General features: G+C 34.0%; 1 protein-coding gene and 1 pseudogene across 1 annotated transcript; one reads left to right on the plus strand and one right to left on the minus strand.

Annotated features, from left to right (window-relative positions):
* Positions 1-8,126: 8,126 nt before the first annotated feature.
* Positions 8,127-9,083, minus strand: LOC141562458 (olfactory receptor 52E4-like). Its single transcript, XM_074302491.1, has one exon. It carries the CDS (start codon positions 9,081-9,083, stop codon positions 8,127-8,129), a length of 957 nt encoding a protein of 318 aa, XP_074158592.1.
* Positions 9,084-9,318: 235 nt separating this feature from the next.
* LOC141562459 (large ribosomal subunit protein eL39-like) lies at positions 9,319-9,904 on the plus strand (annotated as a pseudogene).
* The last annotated feature ends 2,524 nt before the right edge of the window (positions 9,905-12,428 follow it).

A 12,428-nucleotide genomic window follows, 5' to 3' on the forward strand; every position in this document is an offset into this window, starting at 1 on the left:
GTTCCAATTTTTTCTCCCCCTTCTTTGCCTCTTGTCTCCCCAAGACAGAAAGCAATATAATACAGGTTAAATATTCACAATTTTTTCCCCTGAGGCAATTGGGGTTAAGTGATTTGCCCAGGGTAACACAGCTAGGAAGTGTTAAGTGTCTGAGGTCAAATTTGAACTCAGGTTCTCCTGACCTAAGTTCTGGTGCTCTATCCACTGTGGTACCTAGTTGCCCCTTGGAATTTCTTTTTTTTTAAATAATCGCTTTTTATTTTCAAAATATATGCAAAGATAGTTTTCAACATTCATGTCTTCAAAACCTTGTGTGCCAAAATTTTCTTCCTTCCCTCTAGAAAACAAATAATTCAATGTATGTTTAAAATGTGCAATTCTTCTATTCATATTTCCACATTTATCATGCTGCATAAGAAAAATCAGATCAGAAAGAAAAAAAAATGAGAAAGAAAGCAAAAAGCAAGCAAACAACAATAAAAAAGGTGAAAATACTATTTTTTTTTTAATCCACATACAGTCCAACAGTCCTCTTTCTGGATGCACATGGCTCTCTGTCACAAATCTATTAGAATTGGTCTGATTCATCTCATTGTAGAAAATTGGCTTTAATTTCTTTATCTGAAAATCATCTGTTCATATTTTTTGACCATTTATCAATTGGGAAATGACATATTCTTATAAATTTGAATAATTTGTAAATGTATTTTAGAAATGAGACTTTTATTAGGGAAAAAAAAAAAACTTTCTGTACAAATGTTTCCCAGTTTTCTGTTTCTCTTTTAATCTCAGATGCATTGGTTTTATTCCACAAACCCTTTTACATTTAATTAGTCAATATTATCTATTTTGCATTTTGTAATGTTCTCTACTTTTTCATTGGCCATAAATTCCTCCCTTCCACAAAGAGTTTACAGGGAGACTATCCCTAATTTTCATATAGTATCACTATGTATAAATCAAGAACCCATGATTTAGGGTGCTAGGTATAGTAGATGTTGGTTCATGTCTAATTTCTGACATGCCATTTTCCCATTTTCCCAGCAATTTTTGTCAAGAAGTGAGTCCTTATCCCAGAAGCTGTACTCTTTTTTGGTTTATCAAGCACTGGATTATTATGGTCAATGACTATTATGCCTTGTGTATTAACCAATTCCAGTGATCTACTACTTTATTTTTTAGCCAGTACCAAATAATAATATAGTTTAAGTCTGGCATGGCTAGGTCAACTTCATCTGCACTTCTTTTTCATTAGTCCTCTTGATATCCTTGACTTTTTGTTCTTCCAGATGAATTTTGTTATTATTTTTTCTAGCTCTACAAAGTAATTTTTTTAGAAGTTTGATTGCAATGATGCTCTATATATTTCAACACTTAGGTGATGACTAAAGAAAAGACTTAAGGATATTAATTAACATTAATAAAAGAAAGGGGGAGATGTTAGGTTCTTACTAAGTGCTAATGAGATAATGAGATATTAGATTCATACTAAGTGCTAAGTCGGTACTTGACAATTCTCTAGTTCCAGCCTTTCCTGGGGAAGAGCTTGCATGCTTAGGAGGAGCAAGTTCATTGGTTGAAGTAATTCTTCCCAGAAGCCCTTGCATTATCCCATACCTATTCTCTGGGAGGATAAAGAGGGCAGCTCTGGAGGAAAAAGGGAGTTGTTTCTGGACCAGACTTGAGGCTGCTCTCTGCAGGAAGAGAAGTCGGCTCTCTACAGGAAGAAGAATCTGTCCGAGAGATTTAAGTTGACACAGCAGATCTCCTCCCGGAGAGTGATCGGCAGCTTCTGGAGACAATAGCACATTACACTCCTACAATTATCTGTATACACCAAAATATGGAGCCAGCACAGAATAGTGAGAAGGGCCATTTTCCAAGCATATGCTAATAGAGTATTGTCCAATAGGTAATTAGCCTTAAGTGCTTGGTTGTCTGATTCCAGTGCACCTATTCAGAGTTTCAGTCCTTTACAGATTTATGCAAAATATTGGAAACTATCTATTGTGCTATTTTTATGAAAATGATAGAAATAGGTAAAGTTATATAATAATATAGTAAGGAGGTTTAAAATTAGATAGAACACTAGTCTTCATTTTTGTTGTGCAATGTGTGTGCCAATGCAATTAACTAGATGTTCATTAAGATTTTTAACACTAAATTGGATAAAAACAAAATGGCATCTTCATTAGATTTACAGGTGAACACAAAGCTAAGAGGGAGAGCTAATATAAAAAATGGCAGTAAATATTCAAAAAGATAGATGTGAGTTTTTAGCTGAATTTAATAAAATGAAATTCTATTGGGATAAGTGTTATTCTTAGCTTCAAAAATATACTTCATAAGTACGAGATAGAGGAAGAATGGTTAGATATCAGTTTGTCTGGAAAATGGTCTAGATAATTTACTGGACTTCAAGCAAAACTTGAACTATCAGTTTTTGTAACATGTTTTCCAGACATCTTATCATATCGATTGCTCACTTCTGCACCTATTAATGTGTTTCCTACAATATTCTCAGAATAAAATATCATTGTACAGATAGGATGTGACCAAGATAGAGCATAAAGGAATTTTCTAATTCACTATTAGCATCATGTGCTTATTGATACAGTTCAAAATATCATTAGATATTTTGGCTGCCATGGAACCTTGTTATTTCAGATTGAAGTTACAACTTGTTAAATTTCCCAGATTTTTCTCACAAGAATTACTGTGGTGACACTTGCTATTTATTGTTCAATCACTTTTCAGTCATATCCAACTTTTCATGACAATAATTGCAGTTTTCTTGGCAAAGATATTGGAATGGTTTGACATTTCTCCAGCTAATTTTTGTAGATAAGGAAAGCCAGTAAGTTCCTGAAGTCAGAATTGATTTTGTAAAGATGTATCCCTCTGACTCTACAGCTCTTACTCTATCCACTGCACCATCTAGTTGTCCATTGTCTAGATATGCCTCAATGTTATATTTGTGAAAATTACTTTAAACTCAGTTTGAGATTCTCATATTTATCCACACTCTATTCTATCTTACTCTCTTCAGTTTGTTATTCTAGTATATCAAGATATTTTTGGATCCTGATCCTGCCATGCAATGTGTTCATTATCTATGCCATAGTTCCAATCATTTGTAAATATGAAAAATATGCCATTTATACTTTTATGCAGATAATTATTTAAAATGTGAACAGTGTAAAACCAAACATTTATGATTGGGCCTCTCCACTAAAAAGTTATTTTACTTATTAATGGTTCTCTTTTAATCAAATTATTCAACCCCTTCCAAATCTGCCTAAATGCTTTATTATCTAGTCTATATATTTTCCATATAATTCATAAGGGTTACATGAAAGACTATTAAATGTTTTGCTGAATTTTGTTGAACTAGATGTGTAATATTAGCCTGTGATAAAAATGTGATTGATGGAAGGAATATCTGTTCCCAATATCATTAAATATCATCAGCTCCCAATTATAAATTGTATGTTCAGTTTTTTTTTTCTTCTGGACAAACACCCCATTGCTACCATTTCATGGCATGGTTTTCTTAAGACTTTGAATACTATTATCTATTCTTTTTAACATGGTATTATTGAATTCACACGAATACAGACACAATTGTGATCTTGATGATTTTGGAGGAGGAGATCTTAATTTAAATCCTACCTTTTCTACTTTTTGAATGAATGGATGTATAAAAGAATTTAATTAAGTGCTTGTAATATGCTAACAATTTGATTAAGCACTTGAGTAAAATATATATAAAAGACAAAGAGTCACTGTCCTTGAGGAACTTCCATTCTGCTAGATCAGCATCATACAAACAGAAGAATAGAATCAGGAAAGGATATATTATTATATTTTTAAAAGCCATATGGATAGTAAGTACTAACAGAGATAGATTGATTTAAATTCTTTTTCTAGTATAAAAGGCAGTATTGGTTTGGTTATTCTTAAAGACCTAGAAAGCAGCTCAGGGATAGGAATAGGTAAAGAATGTATCCACATGATCAATAGCAATAAGATGGAATGGGAAGAATTAAAAAGAGAATTGGAGATGGAATATTCACCAATCAGACAAAGTCTCCAAAAGCAAGACTTCCAGGGTAGGAGTTGAGGTTTGTGTCCCCAACATGACCTTTAGAAGTACATGCTCTAATACTACCTAAACTAATCTATTTATTTAGGGCTATACCAATCAGACTCCCAAAAATTATTTTAATGATCTATAAAAAATAACAACAAAGTTCATATGGAAAAACAAAAGGTCAAGAATTTCAAGAGAATTAATGACAAAAAAAATCAAATGAAGGTGGCCTAGCTGTACCAGATCTAAAATTATATTATAAAGCAGCGGTTACCAAAACCATTTGGTATTGGCTAAGAACTAGACTAGCTGATCAGTGGAATAGGTTAGGTTCAAAGAAAAAAACAGCCAGTAACTTCAATAATCTAGTGTTTGACAAATCCAAAACCCCCAGATTTTGGGATAAGAACTCACTGTTTGACAAAAATTGCTGGGAAAATTGGAAATTAGTATGGCAGAAACTAGGCATTGACTCATACTTAACACCATATACCAAGCTCAGATCAAAATGGGTTCATGACTTAGGCATAAAGAATGAGATTATAAATAAATTAGAGGAGCATAGGATAGTTTACCTCTCAGATCTGTGGAAGAGGAATGAATTTATGTCCAAAGAAGAACTAGAGATCATAACTGATCACAAAATAGAAAACTTTGATTATATCAAATTGAAAAGTTTTTGTACAAACAAAACTAATGCAGATAAAATTAGAAGGGAAACAATAAACTGGGAAAACATTTTTATACTCAAAGGTTCCGATAAAGGCCTCATTTCCAAAATATATAGAGAATTAACTCTAATTTATGAGAAATCAAGCCATTCTCCAATTGATAAATGGTCAAAGGATATGAACAGACAATTCTCAGATGAAGAAATTGAAAGTATTTCTAGTCATATGAAAAGATACTCCAAATCATTGTTAATTAGAGAAATGCAAAGTAAGACAACTCTGAGATACCATTATACACCTGTCAGATTGGCTAGAATGACAGGGAAAGATAATGCTTAATATTGGAGGGAATGTGGGAAAACAGGGACACTGATACATTGTTGGTGGAATTGTGAATACATCCAGTCATTCTGGAGAGCAATTTGGAATTATGCTCAAAACTTTGTCAAACTGTGCATACTCTTTGACCCAGCAGTATTACTACTGGGCTTATATCCCAAAGAGATTTTAAAGAAGGGAAAGGGACCTGTATGTGCAAAAAGGTTTATGGCAGCCCTTTTTGTATTGGCCAGAAACTGGAAACTGATGGATGCCCCTCAATTGGAGAATGGCTAAATAAATTGTGGTATATGAATATTATGGAATATTATTGTTCTGTAAGAAATGACCAACAGGATGATTTCAGAAAGGCCTGGAGAAACTTATATGAACTGATGCTGAGTGAAATGAGCAGGACCAAGAGATCATTATATACTTAAACAATACTATATGAGGATCAATTCTGATGGTCGTGGCCATCTTCAACAATGAGATGAACCAAATCAGTTCCAATAGAGGAGTAATGAACTGAACCAGCTACATCCAGCAAAAGAACTCTGGGAATATAATAAAGATGACAATACTCCCTAAACTAATCTACTTATTTAGTGCTATGCCAATCAAAATAGTGTACAACTATAGAATTCTAGTGTTTGACAAACCCAAAGATCCAAACTTTTGGGATAAGAATTCATTATTTGATAAAAACTGCTAGAAAACTGGAAATTAGTATGGCAGAAATTATATATGGACCCACATTTAACACCAAATACCAAGATAAGATCAAAATGGGTCCATGATTTAGGCATAAAGAATGAGATCATAAATAGATTAGAGTAATATAGGATAGTTTACCTCTCAGACTTGTGGAAGAGGAAGGAATTTGTGACCAAAGGAGAACTAGAGATCATTATTAATCACAAAATAGAAAATTTTGATTACATCAAATTAAAAAGCTCTTAATGCAAACAAAATTAGAAGGGAAGTAACAAATTGGGAAAATATTTTTTACAGTTAAAGGTTCTGATAAAGGCCTCATTTCCAAAATATATAGAGAACTGACTCTAATTTATAAGAAATCAAACCATTCTCCAATTGATAAATGGTCAAAGGATATGAACAGACAATTTTCAGATGATGAAATTGAAATTATTTCCACTCATATGAAAGAGTGTTCCAAATCACTATTGATCAGAGAAATGCAAATTAAGACAAGTCTGAGATACTACTACATACATGTCAGATTGGCTAAGATGACAGGAAAAAATAATGATGAATGTTGAAGGGGTTGTGGGAAAACTGGGACACTGATGCATTGTTGGTGGAGTTGTGAAAGAATCCAACTATTCTGGAGGGTAATTTGGAACTATGCACAAAAGTTATCAAACTATGGGCTTATATCCCAAAGAGAAACTAAAGAAGGGAAAGGGACCTGTATGTGCCAAAATGTTTGTGGCAGCCCTTTTTGTGGTGGTTAGAAACTGGAAAATGAATGGATGCCCATAAATTGGAGAATGGTTGGGTAAATTATGGTATATGAATGTTATGAATATTATTGGTCTGTAAGAAATGACTAGCAGGATGAATACAGAGAGGCTTGGAAAGACTTACATGAACTGATGCTGAGTGAAATGAGCAGAACCAGGAGATCATTATACACTTCAACAACGATACTGTATGAAGATATATTCTGATTGAAGTGGACATCTTCAACATAGAGAAGATCTAATTCAGTTCTAGTTGATCAATGATGGAAAGAATCAGTTACACCCAGAAAAGGAACACTGAGAATTGAGTGTAAACTGTCTGCACTATTGTCCTTCTTCCCAGGTTACTTTTGCCTTCTGAAAAGAAATTCGGTTTTGCACACATATATTGTATCTAGGATATATTGTAACACATTTAACATGTAGGGGAGGGGGTAGAGGGAAGGAGGGGAAAACTCAGAACAGGAGTGAGTACAAGGGATAATGTTGTAAAAAAATTACCCATGCATATGTACTGTCAAAAATTATAAAATTAATAAAAAATAAAATAAAACAAAATTCAAGATAAAAAAAGACATACTTTGTCCATACCTTTTGATCCAACAGTGTCTACTAGGTCTGTATCCCAAAGAGATTATTAAAAAGAGAAAAGGACCCATATGTGCAAAAACGTTTTAGTAGCCTTTTTATGTAATAGCAAAAAACAAAACAAAACAAAACAAAACTAGAAACTAAGAGGATGCCCATGAGTTGCCATTCATTATGGCTGAATAACTTATGGTATGTGAATACAACAGAATGTTATTGTTGTATAAGAAATGATCAGCAGAATGATTTCAGAAAGGTCTAAAAAGACTTACATGAACTAATGTTAAGTGAAGTGAGTAGAACCAATAGGGCATTGTACATAGCAACAATAACATTATGAGATGATCAATTGTGATAGACTTAATTATTTTCAACAGTGAGGTGATTCAGGCCAATTCCAATGAGGGAGAGAACTTTCTGCAACCAGTTGAAGGACTATAGGGACTGAATGTCTATCACAAAATATTATTTTTACATTTTGAATTATGTTTAGAAGAATTGTTTAACATATATTGTATGGCTTAGAAGAGAAGAGAAGGCTGGGGTGGGGGAAGGAAGGCAGAAATTTGGAACACAAAGTTTTGCAAGGGTGAATGTGAAAAATTACTTTTGCATGAATTTTGAAAATAAAAATCTATTATCAAAATAATATCTACCATCTGCTACAAGAAATCTCTTCTTGACCTTAATTGACAAGGATATCCTTCTCAAAGTATCTTGTATTTAAGCATTTTATGCATATTTATACTTATTTGCACTATATAGTGTAATAAATGTTGAATAGCACATAGAATATAAGATCTATCAGAACAGAAATAGTTTCATGCTTTTTTATTTATAAATGAAAATTACAACAAAAATTATGCCTAGCCCATAATAGGTATCTAATACACATTTTGATTGATTGATAGTTTATATGTACAGGCTAACACATAGATATGGGTATTAAACTATTAGTTGATGTCAGGTTCAAGTTTTCCAGGTGGTCTTAGTTTTGAATAAAAGCAAAACACGGTCCCGGATCTGTTTGGTCCTTACTCCATATATGATGGGGTTAAGCATGGGGGGCACCAGCAAGTACATATTAGCTAAGAGAATATGGGTGTGATGAGGAATCTGCTGACTGAATCTATGGGTAAGAAAAGAGAAAAGGGCAGGAATATAAAAAGTGAGGATAACACAAACATGTGAGCCACAGGTACTGAGGGTTTTTAAGCGTGCTTCTTTGGAGGGGAGGTTGAAGATTGCTCGGAGAATCTGGATGTAGGATAGAGAGATGCATGTTACATCTGTGCCCACAATCAGAATGATAACAGCCAAACTGTAGAGACTATTGATAGAAATATCAGCACAAGCCAATTTCACTACAGCCATGTGCTCACAGTAAGTGTGTGGGACAACATTGGTCCGGCAATATGGCCATTTTCTCACCAGGAAGGGATGGGGAGTCATGAGTATTACGCCTCTAAAAAGTGCCACCATGCCCACCCGTATCACCACAGGGTTAGTGAGTATAGATGAGTGTCTCAGCGGGTTACAGATGGCCACATATCGGTCCAATGCCATGGCCACCAGGAGTCCTGATTCTACTCCAGAAAAAGCATGAATGAAGAACATCTGAGTGAGGCAGGCATGGAAGTTGATTTCATGATCACTGAACCAGAATAGTCCAAGCATCTTAGGCAGAGTTGATGTTGATAGAATAATGTCAGTGATGGCCAGCATGGAGAGGAAGTAGAACATGGGTTCATGAAGAGAAGGATCTGTCTTGATAATGAAGAGGATGCTCACATTTCCCAAAAGGGCAACAACATATACAGAGCAGAAGGGGATGGAGATCCATATGTGCAAGGCCTCTAGTCCAGGGATTCCCAGAAGTATGAATGTACTAGGATTGATGAACCCAGTGGAGTTAAAGTCAAACATTATAGTCCCACTGGCTATATGTGGATTCTCTTTCTGTGTTCCACACTTGGTTTATGCTGGACAGTGTGAACTTGGTGTAAATTTCAGTTGTTACTTCTGTAAGGATAAAATTCCTCATTTAAACTAATCACTGGAGTATTTATCCTCTTTTCATTAGCCTGCCATTTGATCTCATAAAGAATAAAAATATTAAACCACAGCCTCCATTTCCTGAGAAATGTCCTTCACTTCAAACATGTTAGTGTTCAGATGGATAAGGGTACATTCTTTTTAAAATGTCGAAAGTTGCTTAGTGAAAATAGATTATACCCTTTTGATATATCATACATCTTCATTTTGTTTAAAACAATTTTAAACAACAAATATTTTCCCAGTGCCTGTTTTGCAGTCCTTTGTTGTGTAACAGAAGACCTGTAATGTCTATATTATTTCTACCTTCTTACATTTCTTTACTAAAGAATATTAGGTGAAAGCAGACAACCATAATATAGTATAACATGATAAATATAAAGATAACTGCAAAATATAGTCAACAAAATTGATATTCAAGTTGTATTTTTTAATGAATATGTGTCAAGTTCTCTAATAATGAGTTACTACCAGTTTTTCTCCCTTTTTTGTCCATCCATCCATTGTGGTGGAAGCTCAGTTGTTATCTCATCATCATATCCTCTCATAAAACATTCAGAATCAAAATATTCCTGGTCAGGAAACAGAAGCATAATCATCCTATTCTTCAATGGATATGAATGAAAAGTGGTAATAAGATCAGGTACAACTCAAAGAGAAGAAACTGGAGATGGACCAAGCTCAGGTTATAAAGAATAACTAGCTCAATGAAACACATTCTATACCAAGATATCTCTCCCCACCTCCTTATCCAATCATCCATCCATTCACTCATCCATCAATCATTCAATCACCTCATTGCCACAATTAAAAATAAATTCTATTACTACCCTCTAATTTCTAAAACTGTCTGTTATGGCACAGATATAAAAAAAAACCCTCAACAAACTGTAAAATTTGTCTTGCCCTTGAATGTTTTCATAAATTGCATCCATGCCTTTGGGTAATGATGTATGTTATGATAGAGTTTAAATTGCTGCTATCTGCATCTCTGCATAGCATGTGTATGTTTGAAGTTATATTTAAGAAGCAAAAATCATAGTGAAACAAGGTATTCCTGTTAAGAGGAATCAGCTCAAACCCTGTCTTGAATGAGGCATCACAATAACTTCTCTGTGTTTTGTTTTGTGTTCTAAGGAGTTATAAGAAAGTACCTACATCACAAGGTTGTTGTGGGGATCTAAGATTTGCAAGTCCAGGCCTGCTAATCTGGAGCTGTCTTAATCAGATTCCTCATAACTGACTGCTCACTTATCAAACTCACAGTCAGAGAAGTAACCTGTTGACCCCCTGCTTATTTCACACAAAAAGCAGTGTGAGTTCCCAGCTAAAAGAAATGATATTTGAAGTGTTGGAAACTTATAAGTTGTTGATTATTTGTGTGTTTGGGATAGCTCAATGTTTTTTGGAACTAAACCTGGTTCAGGTGAATGGCTTCACAATTTTCTGAAGATGCAATTCTGCAAATAAAGGGCTTCTGCAAAAAGTGAATATATATCAAAAGAGTGTACTTCAAGTAAATTAAACCACATGAGGAAAGGCATAGACACATAAAAGCACAAGATATGTTTGGAAGACATTACACTGTCTAGATTTGGCTGGAATCAAATGTTAATATGGCAGAAAATATTTACTAAAATTGACAAGGCAGGATGATGTCATGTTGTGGAAAATCCAAAAGGCTAAATAGTAAAGCATGAAATTTATTTAATTAGAAAAAAAGAACTTCTAGAAGAAGACCAGAACAAACAGAGATCTTGACTATATATACATTTCCTGTACTGATAAAGACAGGGAAAGGATAAACTATTGCCAAACATGTCTGTGGGCACAAATATGTCTTAATCCATAACTCTCTAATGAATTCAAGAATTTTATTATACAAACCATGAGATACTGAGCATATAATATATAAAGTTCTTACAATCATGGAACTCAAAAAAATCTAATGACAGGGTCAAAAGACATAAATACAGCTATCTGTGTTATAAAGCTGAAAACAAAGTATTCCATGGAATGGATGAAGCAAGGTGCTAAAATAAAGTTAAAAAATTGAGAGATCACTTCTATGTTGCATAAGCAGGAGAAAAAGAATGGAATGAGTGGGGAAATGTCACTAAAAATGGTAATGTCTAATTTGATCACCCTAGACACAGACAGTGACTTCAATGAATTGATGATAGAGTGCATTCTAAATATAGGGACAGCATTAGCAAAGGAACAGAAATAGAAGGGAGGACAGCAAATTCTGTAGGAACATAGAAAGTTAAAAATGGTTATACATGATAAATTTGGAAATGTAGGTTAAGATTAGCTATTGGACTGAAGATGAAAACTTTATATGCTATAATTTTCAGTCAGTGGGGAGCCACAGCCATTTTTTGATTAATATAGTAAACTGATTATCATGACTATGAGTTGGGTAATATTGAAAAGGATAAACTAATGGTGGCATATATTGAATGTAAGAAGAGACAAGGACTTGAAATAAATTGATTGCATTGGGAATACAAATTAGAAGGGAAGAGTACACAAGATCTACTATAGAGATGAAAACTTGTAAGATATAAGCTGAATATGGAGCTTGAGAGACAAAAGAATAAAGGGTAACTCCAAAGTTACAGTCCTGACTTATCCTAATTTGTTGGGAAATATTGCTGCTACAGACAGAATAGAATAAGGACTGGATCTGTCATTCTTTTACCAGTGTAGATCCATAACTTCTCCACAATTTTAGGCTTAATCTATGCTTAACCTAGGGCACTGAGGAATTAAATGATTTTTTTCAGGATTACATTATCATCCTATATCACTAGACATGGAGAAATAAGAGGAAAAGAGAGGGCTTTTTGGTGCAAAACATCAATTCAATTTACATATTTTGGGGATACAATGGAATATCTAGGTGGTGATATATGGAAAGTAATTGGAAGTGCATCACGAAAGTTCTAAAGGGATTTTGAAAATGCAGATACAAATGTAGAAGTCATCCAAATAAAGTTTATGATTGAAGTCAGTGGATGTATAATGATGATAATGTTTTGATGATAATAATGAAAAGAAGTAAAATTGGGAGGAGTAGGAGGAGATTTATGTAATACCTATGATATGCCAGATGTTGTGCTAACTGCTTTAAAATTAGAAGATAAGAAAATAGCAAAGAAGATGAAGAGGGGGCAGAACTAAGATGGAGGAGAGTTGACAGGTCTTTGTCAG

The sequence above is a fragment of the Sminthopsis crassicaudata genome, chromosome 3 (genome assembly GCF_048593235.1).
Source record: "Sminthopsis crassicaudata isolate SCR6 chromosome 3, ASM4859323v1, whole genome shotgun sequence".
NCBI lineage: Eukaryota > Metazoa > Chordata > Mammalia > Dasyuromorphia > Dasyuridae > Sminthopsis > Sminthopsis crassicaudata.